The sequence below is a fragment of the Coregonus clupeaformis genome, chromosome 20 (assembly GCF_020615455.1).
Source record: "Coregonus clupeaformis isolate EN_2021a chromosome 20, ASM2061545v1, whole genome shotgun sequence".
Lineage (NCBI taxonomy): Eukaryota > Metazoa > Chordata > Actinopteri > Salmoniformes > Salmonidae > Coregonus > Coregonus clupeaformis.
This window is the reverse complement of record NC_059211.1, coordinates 45,452,983-45,474,935: the sequence shown is the minus strand read 5'-3', so window position 1 is coordinate 45,474,935 and position 21,953 is coordinate 45,452,983. Positions and strand designations below refer to the sequence as shown.

The window sequence follows — 21,953 nt, the reverse complement described above, 5'->3', positions numbered from 1 at the left end:
TTTTCTTTCTATTTTCCAGGTTGTCCTTCTACTCGGGCCACTCATCCTTTGGGATGTACTGTATGCTGTTTCTAGCAGTGAGTAAACTACACACACACCCTCATATTCAGCAGTCTCAAATATAGTCAACTGATGCAATACCTCTCCATTTGAAACAGGAGTAATGGGGAATACAGTGGGGGGGAAAAGTATTTAGTCAACCACCAATTGTGCAAGTTCTCCCACTTAAAAAGATGAGAGAGGCCTGTACTTTTCATCATAGGTACACGTCAACTATGACAGACAAATTGAGATTTTTTTTCCAGAAAATCACATTGTAGGATTTTTAATGAATTTATTTGCAAATTATGGTGGAAAATAAGTATTTGGTCACCTACAAACAAGCAAGATTTCTGGCTCTCACAGACCTGTAACTTCTTCTTTAAGAGGCTCCTCTGTCCTCCACTCGTTACCTGTATTAATGGCACCTGTTTGAACTTGTTATCAGTATAAAAGACACCTGTCCACAACCTCAAACAGTCACACTCCAAACTCCACTATGGCCAAGACCAAAGAGCTGTCAAAGGACACCAGAAACAAAATTGTAGACCTGCACCAGGCTGGGAAGACTGAATCTGCAATAGGTAAGCAGCTTGGTTTGAAGAAATCAACTGTGGGAGCAATTATTAGGAAATGGAAGACATACAAGACCGCTGATAGTCTCCCTCGATCTGGGGCTACACGCAAGATCTCACCCCGTGGGGTCAAAATGATCACAAGAACGGTGAGCAAAAATCCCAGAACCACACGGGGGGACCTAGTGAATGACCTGCAGAGAGCTGGGACCAAAGTAACAAAGCCTACCATCAGTAACACACTACGCCGCCAGGGACTCAAATCCTGCAGTGCCAGACGTGTCCCCCTGCTTAAGCCAGTACATGTCCAGGCCCGTCTGAAGTTTGCTAGAGTGCATTTGGATGATCCAGAAGAGGATTGGGAGAATGTCATATGGTCAGATGAAACCAAAATAGAACTTTTTGGTAAAAACTCAACTCGTCGTGTTTGGAGGACAAAGAATGCTGAGTTGCATCCAAAGAACACCATACCTACTGTGAAGCATGGGGGTGGAAACATCATGCTTTGGGGCTGTTTTTTCTGCAAAGGGACCAGGACGACTGATCCGTGTAAAGGAAAGAATGAATGGGGCCATGTATCGTGAGATTTTGAGTGAAAACCTCTTCCATCAGCAAGGGCATTGAAGATGAAACGTGGCTGGGTCTTTCAGCATGACAATGATCCCAAACACACCGCCCGGGCAACGAAGGAGTGGCTTCGTAAGAAGCATTTCAAGGTCCTGGAGTGGCCTAGCCAGTCTCCAGATCTCAACCCCATAGAAAATCTTTGGAGGGAGTTGAAAGTCCGTGTTGCCCAGCGACAGCCCCAAAACATCACTGCTCTAGAGGAGATCTGCATGGAGGAATGGGCCAAAATACCAGCAACAGTGTGTGAAAACCTTGTGAAGACTTACAGAAAACGTTTGACCTGTGTCATTGCCAACAAAGGGTATATAACAAAGTATTGAGAAACTTTTGTTATTGACCAAATACTTATTTTCCACCATAATTTGCAAATAAATTCATTAAAAATCCTACAATGTGATTTTCTGGGGGAAAAAATCTCATTTTGTCTGTCATAGTTGACGTGTACCTATGATGAAAATTACAGGCCTCTCTCATCTTTTTAAGTGGGAGAACTTGCACAATTGGTGGCTGACTAAATACTTTTTTTCCCCACTGTATATGAAAGGCAGAATAGGACAGGATTCACAGAGAGGGATTGTGCTCATATAAGGGCAAGGCAAAGGTTAAGCTGAGGAATTTGGACACACAGGCTAATGCCCTGCTGGACTGGACTGTTATTGACCGGAGATGAAGGCCTGTGTTCTGTTTCTAGTTATCCAGTTCAACTGCCCTGGGCCTTGTCATTGTGTATGGAGCTATGGACCGACAGACAGAGCAGGCAGGCGCCTCGAGCAGACGGCCGGTCCTCAATGCCAATCAAAACAATTAGTCATTCATTCCCTCTGCTTTGTTTAGTCATGTCACAGGCCCTTTGATATTCCCTAGTATGCGTGATTCATATCTCCAGCTCCCTACAAGTGTCCTACAGTGTTGAATGCTGAGATTGAGTGTATGTGTGATAGGGGGGCATGCATGGATGCCAACTTACACACCTACTACAGGAGGAGCCTGGTAGCAGCCCAAAGGAATGAATGTGCCAGATAGACATTCTGGCAGCAGCTCTCCTCTTCTGTGAAAAGGGTTTTCAGTCCGTAGGCATAAATTAGATCAGCATTCAACACCTTTTCACGCTTTATGCGATTCTAAGCATACCGTATTTCAGTTTTTGCTTGGGAGTTGATTTAAAGATACATTCTTGCCATTTACATTTTTATTTGACGACTGTACTGTATTTATATGTACTGATGATGTGATGGCTAGCATTGTGAAATAGCTAAACAACATGCTTTCATTAAAAAAAAATACATTTTTAGACATTTAGCAGACGCTCTTATCCAGAGCGACTTACAGTTAGTGAGTGCATACATTTTCATACTACATAGCCACTTGTAGAATGGACTCGCACACTGTTTACATGAAATAAACATTTACTAACAAATGCTGTGTTTCAGACATTCATTGAGGCATGATGGTAGACTTAGTGTAACTGGGGCCAGTTTACAGTCAAATAACATTGCCTTATTTGGTAAGATGGTTAAACCACTAATGACCTCAATCAGCAGTAAAGGCAAATTGTCTACAGAAACAGCTCTACTAATGAGAGAACTAAAATATCTCCTCCTTCTCTTTCACTCTAGTTGTATGTCCAGGCGAGGCTGAGGGCGAAGTGGGCAAGACTCCTCCGACCCACAATCCAGTTCTTCCTGGTGGCCTTTGCGGTGTACGTGGGCTACACCCGCGTGTCTGATTACAAACACCACTGGAGCGATGTTCTTGTGGGCTTCCTCCAAGGCGCTCTCATTGCCATCCTCAACGTGAGTGTTGCCTGCTGGCTTTTTATTGTTCCTACTTCCCTGTTTTGATTTAACCTCTTTCAGCAATGCCTTTTGGAAGTCTCAGAGACGTGGGTGATTCATATTGGAAAGCGAAGCCAAGATTCGTATTTCAGACTTCTGTGTGCAATTAGGGACCCTCCCAGACCCAATGTTTTATGATGTCTCTGGCCTGGTTAGAGAGCTGGAGGGGTTATGCAGCGCTCTGTGTGTTCCTCTCAGATGTGGAGCAGCTGCATGGTGCCCTCCACAACCAGACATATACAATCACACTTTCCAGATCTGCCCTTGGTCCTCTCACTTTGTCTGAACAACACTATTTCCCTCCTCTTCTCCTTACAGGTGCGCTACGTATCAGACTTCTTCAAGCAGCGTCCTCCCCGCTGCTCCAGCCCAGAGACGGCTGAGAGCGAGGAACTGGAGCACAAACCCAGCCTGCAGATGGCAGGTGCAGAGCACAACAATCATTACAGCTACCCAGGGCCTGTGTGAGAGGGGCCAACCCAGGGGCCCCCAGACTATGTCAACCACTCTCACCACAAACTCCCACAAACCACTGGGCTGACTGAGGGGGCAGCACACAATGCCAGAACCCTCTATGGCCTGGGTGCACCAGCCCTCTTCCGAAGACATGACTCCCTCTCCCCATGAATGGGAGAGGACTTTTTTTTATCATGAATGTTTATCATGGTTGATGTTCACAAAAAATTTTGTATATGTTTTTTTGAAACTTTCTTTTACACAATAGATTAGGAGAGAGTACCAAACATTCAGATTACAAAGAAAGAAAGAGACCGTTCTCGGAGATGTCTAGATTAGTCCCATTTTCGTGCACCTTCGTCGTATGAGTAATCTGAATTTCAGTGGGAGTTTTGGATTGATATGTTGAATGTTTCACTTATGTGAAATGGACTGCAGAGAATTAGAAATGTTGATGTTGATTGTGTAAGCTTTCCTTGGATGTTCAAGAGTGATATACCACTAGATCACAAACAATCACTGCAAACGTTTGGCATAAAGATTTTAGAATTTGGAAATGAGAAATTCAGCTTTTAGCTATGGACATTCTGGCCTCTCTATATTTTTATATATAATTTATAAAGAAATCACTGATTTAACCGTAACATTGCTCCATTGATAAGAATTGAAGGTATTAGGAAGGGCCTTTTAATTTATTTTCTATTATAAACTGGGTGGTTCGAGCCCTGAATGCTGATTGGCTGAAAGCCGTGGTATACCACGGGTATGACAAAACATTTATTTTTAATGTTCTAATTATGTTGGTAACCAGTTTATAATAGCAATAAGGCACCTCGGGGGTTTGTGGTATATGGCCAATATATCACGGCTAAGGGCTGTATCCAGGCACGCCGCGTTGCATCGTGCATAAGAACAGCCCTTAGCCGTGGTATTTTGGCCATATACCACACCCCCTCGTGCGTTATTGCTTAATTATAGATTACTTTATTCTCAAGGTTGGAAATGTCTATTAAGCTAGCGCTGTTCAGGTATTTTGCAATCACGATCACCCCTGCTAGCCACTATGAGCCACAAATACTGTATCTGCTAATATTGTGACATTTTTCATACTGCATGGAGAATGTGTGTAAATATGCATATAAGTATGTTGTTATTTTTCTCACATGTACATAATGTTCTGTGGCCCATATCAAACCAGTGCCGCCTTGGACTAGTGCCCTTTAAGATTGCCACAAATAGATCAGATTCCAAGTTCACAACACGAACCAGATGCCTTAGCATGAGCCTTTAAGGGTTGTAATGATACAGCTTACCATTCGAGTCGTTTGTTGCAAGCTGGTAATGCTGTTCTGTGCAAAGTTCAAAGATTTTTCCTTTCCTGTGTGGACTGATGGAGCTAATTTGTGAAGAACTGCTCCTGTACAGTGACTATGTCCGGCCTGGCCCTGCTTGGCACAGGAGGACTGACGACATATCAGTCAGCTCTGGCAGAGAGAGGCTCACCTGGTAGTGATTGTGAGGCTCAGAGAGCCGACTCTGAGAAGTGACCTGTGACAGTGGAATGGCAAGGGCCTCCTGCGGAGACACGGTCCCTATGGACTTCCAGACTTTTAAAGACTGCTTTGAATTCTAGAAATGAGAACCACCTGGAGCAGCTTCAGTGGAGTGTTGTTGTTGTTTAATGTCTCACCTGTGTATTACTGAATCCCCCAGCCCAAATTTAGCCATGAAACAATAGTATGAAAATGTTATGGTGTTTGAGTCACCTCCAGGTTTCCATCATAAAAGGCAATGTTCTGGGTTAGCCTTGTTCTGGGTGTTGTGTGTGTGTGTTCCATATGTAATCAAACTATTTCCATTAGAGGATTGCTGCCTTAGAATAGATCCTGGTTGGCCATTCTCTGTATGTCAAACATTATGCTGTTCTGTTCATCTACCCATAGCTGTTTATGTATACACAAAAGGATTCTAAATAAATACCAAATATACATGAAGATGTTTCAATGTCATATTTTCATATTAACTAAACAGCTGTTAAACAAACTGTGACCTGTCAGGAAGGTCTCATGGTAGCGTTCATCAAGGTTTAATCTTAATACAATGCATAATCTTGACACATCATTTGTCATACATTCCATTCCACATTAAATACGTTTGCATTCCAATGAACTCATTCGGTCATTAGGTAATCAAATAATTAGATGCCACGCTGGTTTCACTCTTGCAACACATATTTCACAAGTATGGGATAGGTAGTGGGGCTTGTGACTGATGTCACATTGTTTCTGAGTGATTTGTAGATCGTGATGAGGAGGGTAGAAAATCATTGCCATCTAGTCTGGACATGTTCCAGCTAGCTTGTTTATAGTAATCATGATTGCCAGCTGTTCTCTTCTTGATTATTCCAATCCCTCTGCACTGACATACGAGGTGGCAGGTCTCACTCAGAAATTGACATAGAAAAATTAATGTAACTTTTGGTTTAATTCACAGATGTACATAGTAACTCCTTTTCATCCATTGATAAAATATTGGTATCTGCTTTAATGGGTCTATTGTTTGGAGAGGGAAAAGCCTGACCATAGAAATAAAATCCCTATGAGCCTGACATCCTTCCTTCCACGAGTAAGGGAATTCCAGTAGTTCTGCTACTACCATGGTTCTCCTGTCTGATTTCCTATTCTTGTGTGAGGAGTGTCTGTTTAGAGATTATTCCGTGTCCTCTTCGCTGTTTGTGTGCACTTGGCCATTAGTATTTTCACTAGCCATTGTAGGCAGTTTATCCTGTGTACATTAATGAGATGAATAGGGACGTCACAATCATGAATGTCTGTTGGGTTTCTGTTATCTTTGTTTGTGATGGAGTACAGCTTTGGAGATGCTAACTATTCACAGGACACCTTAGGACACTTCAACTGACATTTTCGGACCATTTTGACATAGCAGTAGCAATATGAGGTTATCCGTTTGATTTGTGCGTGATTAGTGTATGAGAGCCCAAAGCTTCGCATGGGATGCTATGCATGGTGTGAATATAGCTCAACTGGGCAGATCCATGATTTACGTGGTTCTTACTTGGAGACATCCTGTCGCGTGGCTGATTCATAGCCCCAGCTCTGTCCTGCTTTACAAGTTCAGTACAAAACCCCCTTGACTTAGCCCTGGCTTTTCAACAAGACTAATTAAAAACAAGTGCCAGGGATTGGGAGAGGTTGAGCAAGACTCCCCTACCCCCTCATGGAGAAGGACTGTAGAATGGGACGTCTCAATAAAAATGAACACACACATTTATATTTAAATAAACATTTTTGCAAGTCTTATTGGCAGCTCAATTGAACACCACAGTCACCCCTCATTTAAAACAATATTAGTCACTTATTTCGAAAGTCCTGCTTATGTATATACAGTGGTCCTCTGTAGCTCAGCTGGTAGAGCACGGCGCTTGTAACGCCAAGGTAGTGGGTTCGATCCCCGGGACCACCCATACACAAAAAAAAAATGCACGCATGACTGTAAGTCGCTTTGGATAAAAGCGTCTACTAAATGGCATATTAAATTTATATTAATTAATTAAATTTTAACTTGTTTTGTGTTTCCGAGCAATGAGTGAGAGGCTACCGACCTGTAGCTGAAGTGCTACGACATTTCAACCCCTTATTCAGCATTGTAATAAGAACATTCACAGATCTGACTGGAGGTAACGTCTCGACAAATATGACTGTGCTAACCTTGCAGGTGTGCATTTATTATAAAAATATCAATATTAATCCAAAATGCAGGCATCATAATAGTAATTCATGACTAATAACACAGCAATTCACACAATTCCTTAAAACCCATCTTAGCTCCAAAGGCATAAATGGTCCAGGAGTTGGGATTCTGTGAATGGCTCAGGACATGGTGAAAAGTGTCTCCTCAAATGAGCGGTGGTTCCCAAACTTTTTTGGCCCATGACCTCATTTTGATATCTTCAAATATGGCAGGCAATTGAAAAACGTTTTAACAGTATTTCTGATTGTCTTCTCAACTCACCATCACATACTTTTAATATGGGGCTATGACAGTCAATTGCAAATTAGTCTGACATAATGTATCTTATCTCACCACCACTAATGAGAAGGGCCTCCTGTAGCTCAGTTGGTAGAGCATGGCGCTTGTAACGCCAGGGTTGTGGGTTTGATTCCCACGGGGGGCCAGTGTGAAAAATGTATGCACTCACTAACTGTAAGTCGCTCTGGATAAGAGCGTCTACTAAAATGTAAATGTAATGATGCATGTCATGTTGGAGGTTCTCAAAGTCAGGGGGCGTGGTCGACAGTGCGCATCTCATCTCTGCTGACATATCCAACCTGGATCGATATTTGGTTTTAATGCAGACGAGAGCACTGAATCTGGCTTCACACAGATTTGAGCTGGCGAAGTGTACCATGAGTTTTATGGTGCTTTCAAGACAACTGGGAACTCCGAAAAATACGAGGTCAAATCATGACGTCAGTGATCTTCAAGTTGGAAAGTCGGAGCTCTAGAAAGAGGCCCGAGCCCCGAGTTGGAATTCCGAGTTGGTTGACCATTCAAAAACGATTTTCCCCATTTTTTTCAGAGCTCCCAGTTGTCTTGAACGCACTGAACTTGGAAGTCAGAGATTTCCGAGTTCCCAGTTCCCAGTTGTTTTGAAAGCTGCATTAATGCTGAGAGGGAGACGGCAAGGTATTCCCTTTGAGTCAGGAACCAAAACTCCTCTGTAGTGACCCGTGAATGCATTCGGTCAAATGACAGCTCGATCTGCTGTTCGATTTCACTTACCTGCATGTCAACTGAGCCAGGAACACAGTCAAAGTGCTCTTCCAAGCGTTGGAGGTGAGCAGTCATCACTCGTGTGGGACAGTTAGAGTGCAGAGGCCTGCCGGCCACCCTGCCATAGATGGAGCCCCATCTGTGCAAAAGCCCACCATTCGATCCCATGGAATCTATTTTTCATCAATATAGCCACGCAGCACACTGAATATCCCCTGTGCCGTTTCATGCTCGGGAATCGTGAGACAGAACAATATGTCCTTGTGAATAGCATCCCACGACATGTACAGTGCCTTGCAAAAGTATTCATCCCCCTTGGCATTTTTCCTATTTTGTTGCATTACAACCTGTAATTTTGTCACGCCCTGACTCTGAGCACTCTCATTTGTTGAGTCAGGGTGTGTATTTTCTGTGTCGTGTTGTGCTATGTTGATTGTCTATGTTGAGATCTAGAATGTGTAGATCTATGTTGGCCGGTGTGGTTCCCAATCAGAGGCAGCTGTAGCTCGTTGTCTCTAATTGGGGACCATACTTAGGCAGCCTTTTGACACCTGTTAGTTGTGGGATCTTGTTCCGTGTTGAGGTATGTTATTTGTCTACCTTGGACGTCACGTTTCGTTTGTTGTTTTGTCGTGTGTTTAGCCGTAAATAAATATGAATGCATATCACGCTGCGCCTTGGTCCTTCTCGTTCGTAAACGATCGTGACAGAAGATCCCACCAATCCTGGATCAAGCAGCGTGACGAGGAGAGAGGATGGACTTGGGAGGAGATGAGCGAGAGTCTGGCAAGAGGGATGGAGGCCATGATCACGGGGGAGAGACAATCCCCCAAAAAATGTTGGGGGGGGGCTCACGCCGTGGACGACGAGGCAGTGGGAGGCCGCGATAGAGCGGTTCCGCTGTTTAGCAGAGGAGGCCACCAGATTAGGGGGGCCATTGGTTCAGAGGGAGCAGAAGGAAAGTGTAGAGGCCCGGCGAGAGGAGCTGGTTAGGCAGCAGAAGGAGCGGGGGTTAATGAAGGAACCCAGTCCCGCTCCTCGCACCAATCAAGTGGTGCGTGTCGCCAGTCCGGTCCGGCCCGTTCCTGCTTCCCGCACTAAGCCAGTGGTGCGTGTTCCCAGTATGGTTCGGCCCGTTTCTGCTCCTCTCATCAAGCCAGTGGTGCGCGTCGCCAGCCCGGTCCGGCCTGTTCCTGCCCCTCGCACCAAGACAGTGGTGCGCGTCGCCAGCCCGGCCCGGCCTGTTCCTGCCCCTCGCACCAAGCCAGTGGTGCGCGTCGCCAGCCCGGTCCGACCTGTTCCTGTCCCTCGCACCAAGTCAGTGGTGCGCGTCGCACCAAGTCAGTGGTGCGCGTCGCCAGCCCGGCCCAGCACGGCCTGTTCCTGCTCCCCGCACCAGGCCAGTGGTGCGCGTCGCCAGTCCGGTATGGCCCGTTTCTGCTCCCCGCACCAAGCCAGTGGTGCGCGTCGTCAGCCCAGTCCGGCCCGTTCCTGCTCCCCGCACCAAGCCAGAGGTGCGCGTCATCAGCCAGGTCCGGCCCGTTCCTGCTCCCCGCACCAAGCCAGTGGTGTGTGTGTCCAGTCCGGCACGGCCCGTGCCTGTTCCACCGGTGCCTGGTCCGGCACCGGTCAGCTGCTCCACTCTGGAGCCAGAGCAATCCGCTCCACCGGGGTCCAGTCCAGCTCCGGTCAGCGGCTCCACTCCGGAGCCAGAGCAGTTCGATCCACCGTCGTCGGGTCCAGCTCCAGTCAGCAGTTCCAGTCCAGACCCAGACGTCAGCCCCTCTCCAGGTTCGGGGTCTCCCACACCAGGGTCCAGACAGGGCTTGGTACTTCGTGGGAGGAAGGAGAGGGGAAGCAGCGCGCCGAGGTCCAGACCAGACCAGGGGCGCAACGGGGAGGTGGAGAGTAAGTGGTGGTCACACCCGGAGCCGGATCCGCCTCCGAGGTGGAAGGCCCACCCGGCCCCTACCCTGTTATGTTTAGGTGGCGCGGTCGGAGTCCGCACCTTTGGGGGGGGGTACTGTCACGCCCTGACTCTGAGGACTCTCATTTGTTGAGTCAGGGTGTGTATTTTCTGTGTCGTGTTGTGCTATGTTGATTGTCTATGTTGAGATCTAGAATGTGTAGATCTATGTTGGCTTGTGTGGTTCCCAATCAGAGGCAGCTGTAGCTCGTTGTCTCTGATTGGGGACCATACTTAGGCAGCCTTTTGACACCTGTTAGTTGTGGGATCTTGTTCTGTGTAAGGTATGTTGTTTGTATGCTACCTTGGACTTCACGTTTCGTTTGTTGTTTTGTCGTGTGTTTAGCTGTAAATAAATATGAATGCATATCACGCTGCGCCTTGGTCCTTCTCGTTCGTAAACGATCGTGACAAATTTAAATTGAATTTAATTTGGATTTCATGTAATGGACAAGTGAAAGGAAAAAATAACTTGTTTCAAAAAATTCTAAAAAATAAATAACGGAAAAGTGGTGCGTGCATATGTATTCACCCCCTTTGCTATGAAGCCCCTAAATAAGATCTGGTGCAACCAATTACCTTCAGGAATCACATAATTAGTTAAATAAAGTCCACCTGTGTGCAATCTAAGTGTCACATGATCTCAGTATATATACACCTGTTCTGAAAGGCCCCAGATGTCAGGGCGTGCTGTAGGTGTAGTGGTGGAATCAAACGCAGGACTCAGAACGATAATCCAAAGACTTGTATTAAAGCCAAAACCAAGGCAAAAGGACAACTGGCCCGAAGGCGAAAATACGCACGAAGGCGAAATAGTAACAGCGCACAAACCTGTGCGAAAATACTCCAGCGCAGTGGAGAGAAGCTCAACCGAGCGAAACACACGACTGACGTAAAAACAATTACACACAACACCTGACCTAACACAAGGAACTAAATAGGGTGCCTAATGAGACTAAACACTAAACAGGTGTGACAAACAGACAAAACCAATCAAACATGAAACATCGAACGGTGGCAGCTAGTACTCCGGAGACGACGACCGCCGAAGCCTGCCCGAACAAGGAGGAGGGGCCGCCTCGGCCGAAACCGTGACAGTACCCCCCCCTTGACGCGCGGCTCCAGCCGTGCGCCGCCCCCGGGGACGACCAGGAGGACGCGGAGCAGGGCGCGTAGGATGACCACGATGGAATTCGGTCAGAAGGGACGGGTCCAGGATGTCCCTCCTCGGGCACCCAGCACCGCTCCTCCGGGCCGCACTCCTCCCACTCCACGAGATATTGGAGACCCCCATCCGGCGTCTCGAATCTAGGATGGCCCGAACAGTGTACGCCGGAGCCCCCTCGATGTCCAACGGGGCGGAGGAGTCTCTTCTATCTCAAAGTCCTGGAGTGGACCAGCTACCACCGGCCTGAGGAGAGACACATGGAACGAGGGGTTAATATTTTTGTAATCAATGGGCAGTTGTAACCTGTAACACACCTCGTTCAATCTCCTCAGGACTTTAAAAGGCCCCACAAACCGCCGACCCAGCTTCCGGCAGGGCAGGCGGAGGGGCAGGTTTCTGGTTGAGAGCCAGACTCGATCTCCAGGTGCGTACACTGGCCCCTCACTGCGGTGGAGGTCGGCGCTCGTCTTCTGTCGACGGATGGCTCGCTGCAGATGGACGTGTGCAGCGTTCCACGTCTCCTCCGAGCGCCGCACCCACTCATCCACAGCAGGGGCCTCGATCTGGCTCTCATGCCAAGGTGCCAGAACCGGCTGGTACCCTAACACACACTGGAAAGGGGTTAGTTTAGTGGAGGAGTGGCGGAGAGAGTTCTGTGCCATCTCGGCCCAGGGCACATATCTCGCCCACTCCTCCGGCCGGCCCTGACAATATGACCTCAGAAACCTACCCACATCCTGGTTGACACGTTCGACCTGCCCATTACTCTCCGGGTGGTAACCCGAGGTAAGGCTCACCGAAACCCCCAACCGTTCCATAAACGCTCTCCAGACTCTGGAGGTGAATTGGGGACCCCGATCAGCCACAATGTCCTCGGGTACCCCGTAGTGCCGGAACACATGGGTGAACAGTGCCTCGGCAGTTTGCAGGGCAGTAGGAAGACCCGGCATGGGGAGCAAACGACAGGCCTTCGAGAACCGGTCCACAACGACCAGGATAGTAGTATTCCCTTGGGAGAGGGGAAGGTCTGTTATAAAGTCCACAGAGAGGTGGGACCATGGTCGTTGTGGAACGGGCAGGGGTAGCAACTTACCCCTAGGCAGATGTCTAGGCGCCTTACACTGGGCGCACACCGAGCAGGAGGAAACATAAACCCTCACATCCCTTGCCAACGTGGGCCACCAGTACTTGGCACTAAGACAGTGCACTGTCCGGCCGATACCCGGATGTCCAGAGGAGGGTGACGTGTGAGCCCAATAGATCAATCGATCCCGAACCTCGAGCGGAACGTACTTCCGACCCTCCGGGCACTGTGGTGGACTAGGTCGGTGCGTAACGCCCGCTCGAGTTCAGTATCGACCTCCCACACTACCGGTGCCACCAGACACGACTCAGGCAGTATGGGAGTGGGCTCCACGGACCTCTCCTCCGTGTCATACCGCCGAGACAGCGCATCTGCCTTGCCATTCTGTGACCCAGGGATGTACGTGATTTTAAAAGTAAACCTGGTCAAGAACATACTCCATCTTGCCTGGCGAGGGTTCAGCCTCCTCGCCGCCCGGATGTACTCCAGGTTACGGTGGTCCGTCAAAATGAGGAAAGGGTGTCGAGCCCCCTCAAGCCAGTGCCTCCACACCTTTAGAGCCTGTACCACGGCTAACAGCTCCCTGTCCCCTACGTCATAGTTCCGCTCCGCCGGACTGAGCTTCTTAGAATAAAAAGCACAGGGGCGGAGTTTAGGTGGCGCGCCAGACCGTTGTGAAAGCACGGCTCCTAAACCGGCCTCTGACGCGCTCCACCTCTACCTGGAACGGCAAAGAGGGATCCGGATGCGCCAGCACCGGGGCCGAGGTAAACAGGTCCTTCAGCCTCCCAAACGCCCTGTCCGCCTCGGCCGACCACTGCAGACGCACCGGACCCCCCTTCAACAGAGACGTGATGGGAGCTGCCACCTGTCCAAAACCCCGGATAAACCTCCTGTAGTAATTTGCAAACCCCAAAAACTGCTGCACCTCTTTCACAGTGGTTGGTGTTTGCCAATTACGCACGGCCGACACCCGGTCTACCTCCATCTTCACCCCTGACGCAGACAACTGATAACCCAAAAAGGAGACCGACTCCTGGAAAAACAGACACTTCTCTGCCTTCACATACAGGTCGTGCTCCACCAGCCTCCGCAACACTCTACGCACCAGGGCCACATGCTCGACACGGGTAGGCGAGTACACGAGAATGTCATCAATGTACACAACCACCCCCTGCCCCTGCATGTCCCTGAAGATCTCATCCACGAATGATTGGAAAACTGACGGAGCGTTCATCAACCCGTATGGCATGACCAGATACTCGTGAATGGCCCGAGGTGGTACTAAAGGCTGTCTTCCATTCATCACCCTCCCTGATGCGCACCAAGTTGTACGCGCTCCTGAGATCTAATTTTGTGAAGAAACGCGCCCCCATGCAACGACTCAGTCATGGTCGCAATCAGCGGGAGTGGATAACTGTACTTCACCGTAATCTGATTGAGACCACGGTAATCGATGCACGGGCGCAAACCACCATCCTTTTTCTTCACAAAAAGAAACTCGAGGACGCAGGGGAAGTGGAAGGCCGTATGTATCCTTGTCTCAGAGATTCGTCTATGTAAATCTCCATAGCTTTCTTCTCCTCCTGAGACAGAGGATACACATGGCTCCGTGGGAGCGCAGCTCCTGCCTGGAGGTCTATCGCACAATCTCCCTGCCTATGGGTGGCAACCGCGTCGCCCTCGCCTTACTAAACGCAATAGCCAAATCCCCATACTCAGGGGGAACGTGCAATGCGGGCACCTGGTTTGGACTCTCCACCGAGGTAGCCCCTACGGAAACGCCCAAACATCTACCCACACACTGAGCAGACCACTCCACCAGAGCCCTCTCCTGCCACGAAATAGCTGGGTTATGGGTACTCAACCAGGGCATGCCCAGCACCACCGGATACGCAGGAGAGTCAATCAGGAACAGCTGAATCATCTCCTGATGATCCCCCTGCGCACACATCCTAAGTGGCGCCGTGACCTCCCTGATTAAGCCCGTACCCAACGGACGGCTATCTAGGGCATGAACGGGGAAAGGAACATCAACAGGAATAAGGGGAATCCCTAACGCTAAACAAAACTTCTTATCAATAAAATTCCCAGCCGCGCCTGAATCTACCAGCGCCTTATGCTGGGAATGAGGTGCTACCTGTGGAAAACGCACAGGCATACAAAAATGGGCAACAGTGAGCTCTGGGTGAGTGGGGCGCCTACTCACCTGGAGGGAATCCCCAGTGCGGGACCTGTCGTCATCTCCCCTAGGAGGCCATCCCCAGCACCTAGCCGCGGTGTGTCCTCCCCGACTACAGTTGGTGCAGTGGATGGACCCCCTAGCCTGCCGACTCCTCCTCTCTCTAGCGCCAGCGCCCCCGAGCTCCATGGGACACGGCTCGGAGGCGCTGGAGGGTGAAATGGACGGACCCTCCGCAGGACGTCCGCGGGTAGCCAGTAGGTTATCCAGCCTGATGGACATGTCGACCAGCTGGTCGAAAGAGAGGCTGGTGTCCCTACAAGCCAGCTCCCGACGGACGTCCTCTCGTAGGCTACATCTGTATAGATCGACGAGGGCCCGATCATTCCACCCTGCATCTGCCGCTAGAGTACGGAATTCGAGAGCGAATTCCTGGGCACTCCTCCTCCCCTGCCGGAGGAAGACCAGATGCTCCCCCCGCCGCTTTCCCCTCCGGGGGGATGGTCAAACACCGCCCTGAAGCGGCGGGAGAACTCGTCGTAGGTAATAGTCGCGGCGTCGATCTTCCTCCACTCCGCGTTGGCCCACTCCAACGCCTTCCCGGCCAGGAAGGAGATCAGGGCGGACACGCTCTCATGCCCCGAAGGTGCCGGGTGCACGGTGGCCAGGTATAGCTCCACCTGGAGGAGGAATCCCTGACACCCAGCCGCGGTTCCGTCGTAGGCCCTCGGGAGAGAGAGTCGGACTCCTCGAGGTTCCGGCGCTGGAATGGGCGGACTGGCCGATGGTGCTGGCAGGGAGGGAGGCGGTGGAGGCGTACCCCAGCCTCGGAGGGTGGTGATCACCTCCTGCAGGGCGGTCCCCATCTGCAGGATCTGGTCCTGTTGTTCCCGAACCTGGGCCTCCAGTCTCGCTCTGTCCTGCTTCGGCTCCTGCTGATTCCATGGTAGGTGTGTAATTCTGTCAGGGCGTGCTGTAGGTGTAGTGGTGGAATCAAACGCAGGACTCAGAACGATAATCCAAAGACTTGTATTAAAGCCAAAACCAAGGCAAAAGGACAACTGGCCCGAAGGCGAAAATACGCACGAAGGCGAAATAGTAACAGCGCACAAACCTGTGCGAAAATACTCCAGCGCAGTGGAGAGAAGCTCAACCGAGCGAAACACACGACTGACGTAAAAACAATTACACACAACACCTGACCTAACACAAGGAACTAAATAGGGTGCCTAATGAGACTAAACACTAAACAGGTGTGACAAACAGACAAAACCAATCAAACATGAAACATCGAACGGTGGCAGCTAGTACTCCGGAGACGACGACCGCCGAAGCCTGCCCGAACAAGGAGGAGGGGCCGCCTCGGCCGAAACCGTGACACCAGAGTCTGCAACACCACTAAGCAAGGAGCACCACCAAGCAAGCGGCACCATGAAGACCAAGGAGTGCTCCAAACAGGTCAGGGACAAAGTTGTGGAGAAGTACAGATCAGGGTTGGGTTCTAAAAAAACATCAGAAACTTTGAACATCCCACGGAGCACCATTAAATCCATTATTAAAAAATAGAAAGAATATGGCACCACAACAAACCTACCAAGAGAGGGCCGCCCACCAAAACTCACAGACCAGGCAAGGAGGGCATTAATCAGAGGCAACAAAGAGACCAAAGATAACCCTGAAGGACCTGCAAAGCTCCACAGCGGAGATTGGGGTATCTGTCCATAGGACCACTTTAAGCCATACACTCCACAGAGCTGGGCTTTATGGATGAGTGGCCAGAAAAAAAGCCATTGCTTAAAGAAAGAAATAAGCAAACACGTTTGGTGTTCGCCAAAAGGCATGTGGGAGACTCTCTAAACATATGGAAGAAGACTAAAATTGAGCTTTTGGCCATCAAGGGAAACGCTATGTCTGGCGCAAACCCAACACCTCTCATCACCCCGAGAACACCATCCCCACAGTGAAGCACGGTGGTGGCAGCATCATGCTGTTGGGATGTTTTTCATCGGCAGGGACTGGGAAACTGGTCAGAATTGAACGAATGATGGATGGCGCTAAATACAGGGAAATTCTTGAGGGAAACCTGTTTCAGTCTTCCAGAGATTTGAGACTAGGACGGAGGTTCACCTTCCAGCAGGACAATGACCCTAAGCATACTGCTAAAGCAACACTCAAGTGGTTTAAGAGGAAACATTTAAATGTCTTGGAATGGCCTAGTCAAAGCCCAGACCTCAATCCAATTGAGAATCTGTGGTATGACTTAAAGATTGCTGTACACCAGCGGAACCTATCCAACTTGAAGGAGCTGGAGGAGTTTTGCCTTGAAGAATGGGGAAAAATCCTGTGGCTAGATGTGCCAAGCTTGTAGAGACTTACCCCAAGAGATTTGCAGCTGTAATTGCTGCAAAAGGTGGCTCAACAAAGTATTGACTTTGGGGGGGGTGAATAGTTATGCACGCTCAAGTTTTTTTTTTGTTTTTTTTTCACAATAACAAATATTTTGCATTTTCAAAGTGGTAGGCATGTTGTGTAAATCAAATGAAACAAACCCCCCAAAAATCCATTTTAATTCCAGGTTGTAAGGCAACAAAATAGGAAAAATGCCAAGGGGGGTGAATACTTTCGCAAGCCACTGTATAGCAAACAAAAGTCAATGCATGGGCATCTCGGACCTCACAGCTCACGCACATTGGGAGAGCATAAAGGCGGCCGCATGCTTCCCAACCGAAACAGTTTGTGCACACATTATGATGACATTTTGTGACGTTTGTGTTCGGCTTTGTCGGCTGTTCGGGCACACAGCATTTTTTCTCTAGGCCAGCCAAGGTTCAGCTGGCCTTCGTCCATGATTGGTCAACTGTAGGGGTGACTCAAGTTGTTCTTATTTTCGATTCAGCCCGAAACTCAACATGGCGAACGACAACTTCGAGCATCGATTGACCGATGAGGTACAGAAGTACCTTCATCACTACAATTCTAGCCATGCATTATATAAAAACTGGCATGTAAATGCCCATTCATTGAGGGCGATTGCGGAGACACTGGGGTCCGACCCAACCACTTAAAAAAAAAAGTGGGGTAGGATTCACGAAAAGTTTGTCAAGGCAAAGAAAAGAAACAAGGGCTGCAGTGGAGATGCCGGTGGAAAGGCTACTCCAGAAATGTTGCTGCTGGCTTGTTCGGCACATGAAGCATGGAAAACATAAGGACTTAGCTTTGTGGTACCTGGCAGGACAGCTGGTGGTGGTAAATCGAGGGTCGTCTGCAGCAGTTTTGACCCAAAATAACTCTCTTGAAACACTCCAGCATTGCTTTCTCGGCTGTATGCCCCTACATCCACCATTGTGAACCTGTAGCGGGCATCTTCTCTGTCTCTGTATCTCGCCTATTTTATGTGTTGCTAGGTACATCAAATCTAGTAGATCCCGGGCAATTTGCACAACTTCCATTTTCTCGCCGCTCAAATGTCTCTCTGTGTACACTTTTAGAAGATAGCCCTATTTGGTAAAAGACCAAGTCCATATTACAGCAAGAACAGCTCAAATAAGCAAAGAAAAATGACAGTCCATCATTACTTTAAGACATGAAGGTCAGTCAATACGGAAAAGTTCAAAAACTTTTCTTCAAGTGCAGTCGCAAAAACCATCAAGCGCTATGATGAAACTGGCTCTCATGAGGACCGCCACAGGAATGGAAGACCCAGAGTTACCTCTGCTGCAGAGGATAAGTTCATTAGAGTTACCAGCTTCAGAAATTGCAGCCCAAATAAATGCTTCACAGAGTTCAAGTCACAGACACATCTCAACATCAGCTGTTCAGAGGGGACTGTGTGAATAATAATAATAATATGCCATTTAGCAGACGTTTTTATCCAAAGCGACTTACAGTCATGCATGCATATATTTTTTGAGTATGGGTGGTCCCGGGGATCGAACCCACTACCTTGGCGTTACAAGCGCCGTGCTCTACCAGCTGAGCTACAGAGGACCTGAATCAGGCCTTCGTGGTCGAATTGCTGCAAAGAAACCACGACTAAAGGACACTAATGAGAAGAAGAGACCTGCTTGGGCCAAGAAACACGAGCAATGGACATTAGACCGGTGGAAATTTGTCCTTTGGTCTGGAGTCCAAATTGAAGATTTTTGGTTCAAACCGCGATGTCTTTGTGAGACACGGTGTGGGTGAACGGATGATCTCTGCATGTGTAGTTCCCACCATAAAGCATGGAGGAGGAGGTGTTATGGTGTGGGGGTGCTTTATTTAGAATTCAAGGCACACTTAACCAGCATGGCTGCCACAGCATTCTGCAGCGATATGCCATCCCATCTGGTTTGGGCTTAGTGTGACTTTAATTCGTTTTTCAACAGGACAATGACCAAACACACCTCCAGACTGTGTAAGGGCTATTTTACCAAGAAGGAAAGTGATATGGGTATGACGCTACAGAGGGTAGTGCGTACGGCCCAGTACATCCCTGTGGCCAAGCTTCCTGCCATCCAGGACCTCTATACCAGGCGGTGTCAGAGGAAGGCCCTACAAATTATCAAAGACTCCAGCCACCCTAGTCAAAGGCTGTTCTCTCTGCTACCGCACGGCAAGCGGTACCGGAGCGCCAAGTCTAGGTCCAAAAGGCTTCTTAACAGCTTCTAACCTCAAGCCATAAGACTCCTGAACAGCTAATCATGGCTACCCAGACTATTTGCATTGCCCCCCCCACACCCCCCCACACCCACCCCATACCCCTCTTTTACGCTGCTGCTACTCTGTTTATTATTTATGCATAGTCACTTTAACTCTACCCACATGTACATATTACCTCAATTACCTCGACTAACCGGTGCCCCCGCACATTGACTTTGTACCGGTACCCACTGTATATAGCCTCCCTACTGTTATTTTATTTCACTTCTGCTCTTTAATTATTTGCTTTTATATTTTTTTTCTTAACACTTTTTTAAATTATTTTATTTTATTTTAATGTTTTATTTTCTTAACTGCATTCTTGGTTAAAGGCTTGTAAGTAAGCATTTCACTGTAATGTCTGCACCTGTTGTATTCGGCACATGTGGCAAATAAAATGTGATTTGATTTGATTTGATGGAATGCTGCATCAGATGACCTGGCCTCCACAATCCCCCGACCTCAACCCAATTGAGATGGTTTGGGATGAGTCGGACCGCAGAGTGAAGGAAAAGCAGCCAACAAGTGCTCAGCATATGTGGGAACTCCTTCAAGACTGTTGGAAAAGCATTCCAGGTGAAGCTGTTTGAGAGAATGCCAAGAGTGTGCAAAGCTGTCATAAAGGCAAAGGGTGGCTATTTGAAGAATCTCAAATATAAAATATGTTTTTTTTTGTTTAACACTTTTTTTGGGTTACTACATGATTCCATATGTGTTATTTCATAATTTTGATGTCTTCACTATTATTCTACAATGTAGAAAATAGTAAAAGTAAAGAAAAACCTGTGAATGAGAAGGTGTGTCCAAACTTTGGGCTGGTACTGCATTCGGAAGGTATTCAGACTCCTTGACTTTTCCACATTTTGTTACATTACAGCCTTATTCTAAAATTGATTAAATCGTTTCTTTCCCTCATCAATCTACACACAATACCCCATAATGAGAAGTAAAAACAGGTTTTTAGAAATTTTTGCTAATGTATAAAAAAGAAAAACTGAAATATCACATTTACATAAGTATTCAGACCCTTTACTCAGTACTTTGTTGAAGCACCTTTGGCAGCGATTACAGCATTGAGTCTTCTTGTGTATGACGCTACAAGCTTGGCACACCTGTATTTGGGGAGTTTCTCCCATTCTTCTCTGCAGATCCTCTCAAGCTCTGTCAGGTTGGATGGGGAGCGTTGCTGTACAGCTATTTTCAGGTCTATCCAGAGATGTTCGATCAAGTTCAAGTCCGGGCTCTGGCTGGTCCACTCAAGAACATTCAGAGACTTGTCCCGAAGCCACTCTTATGTTGTATGCTTAGGGTCGTTTTCTTGTTGGAAGGTGAACCGTCACCACAGTCTGAGTTCCTGAGCACTCTGGAGCAGGTTTTCATCAAGGATCTCTCTGTACTTTGCTCCATTCATCTTTCCCTCGATCCTGACTAGTCTCCCAGTCCCTGCCGCTGAAAAACATTCCCACAGCAATGCTCTCACCACCATGCTTCACCATAGGGATGGTGTCAGGTTTCCTCCAGACATGACGCTTGGCATTCAGGCCAAAGAGTTCAATCTTAGTTTCATCAGACCAGAGAATCTTGTTTCTCATGGTCTGAGAGTCTTTAGGTGCCTTTTTGCAAACTCCAAGCGGGCTGTCATGTGCCTTTTACTGAGTAGTGGCTTCCGTCTGGCCAATCTACCATAAAGGCCTGATTGGTGGACTGCTGCAGAGATGGTTGTCTTTCTGGAAGGGTTCTTGGTCACCTCCCTGACCAAGGCCCTTCTCCCCCGAATGCTCAGTTTGGCCAGGCGACCAGCTCTAGGAAGAGTCTTGGTGGTTCCAAACTTCTTCCATTTAAGAATGATGGAGGCCACTATGTTCTTGGGGACCTTCAATGCTGCAGAAATGTTTTGGTACCCTTCCCCAGATCTGTGTCTGGACACAATCCTGTCTCTGAGCTCTACGGACAATTCCTTCGACCTCATCGCTTGGTTTTTGCTCTGACATGCACTGTCAGCTGTGGGACCTTATACAGACAGGTGTGTGCCTTTCCAAATCATGTCCAATCAATTTAATTTACCAATTGGTGGACTCCAATCAAGTTGTAGAAACATCTCAAGGATGATCAATGGAAACAGGATGCACCTGAGCTCAATTTCGAGTCTCCTAGCAATGGGTCTGAATACTTATGTCAATAAGGTATTTCTGTTTTTATTTGTAATAAATGTGCAAGAATTTCTAAAACCCTGTTTTCGCTGTGTCATTATGGGGTATTGTGTGTAGATTGGTAAGGAAATGTTTTTATTTAATCAATTTTAGAATAAGGCTGTAATGTAACAAAATGTGGAAAAAGTCAAGGGGTCTGAATACTTTCCGATGCACTGTATATGTATTTTTTTCAGGATTTAGTAAATTCTCCCTTCAACCCCATTTTCATATGAACCCTAGTTTGGGAACCACTGGGTTAGAGAAACCTCTGCTGTGGAAGCAGTAAAGAAATCTGAGATAGAGAATCGGCTCTGGCTGCAGTGTTTGGGACTGTGGCTGCACCCTGCGGAACACC

The 21,953-nt window shown here is 48.0% G+C and overlaps 1 protein-coding gene and 1 non-coding gene across 6 annotated transcripts in view; both read left to right on the top strand.

Moving 5' to 3' along the window:
• The window catches only part of LOC121533506 (phospholipid phosphatase 2), a 49,642-nt gene extending 45,340 nt beyond the window's left edge, over positions 1-4,302 (top strand). For all 5 annotated transcript variants that reach the window (XM_041839504.2, XM_041839503.2, XM_045205519.1 and 2 more), the window contains 3 exons: positions 20-77; positions 2,858-3,034; positions 3,395-4,302. In XM_041839504.2, the coding sequence (XP_041695438.2) occupies positions 20-77; positions 2,858-3,034; positions 3,395-3,544 (385 nt within the window). In that variant the 3' untranslated portion in view covers positions 3,545-4,302. The remainder of the gene's footprint in view (positions 1-19; positions 78-2,857; positions 3,035-3,394) is intronic.
• A 3,350-nt stretch (positions 4,303-7,652) lies between these two features.
• On the top strand, positions 7,653-7,728 carry trnat-ugu. Its single transcript has one exon. It is a non-coding gene; the product is annotated as a tRNA-Thr (tRNA).
• The last annotated feature ends 14,225 nt before the right edge of the window (positions 7,729-21,953 follow it).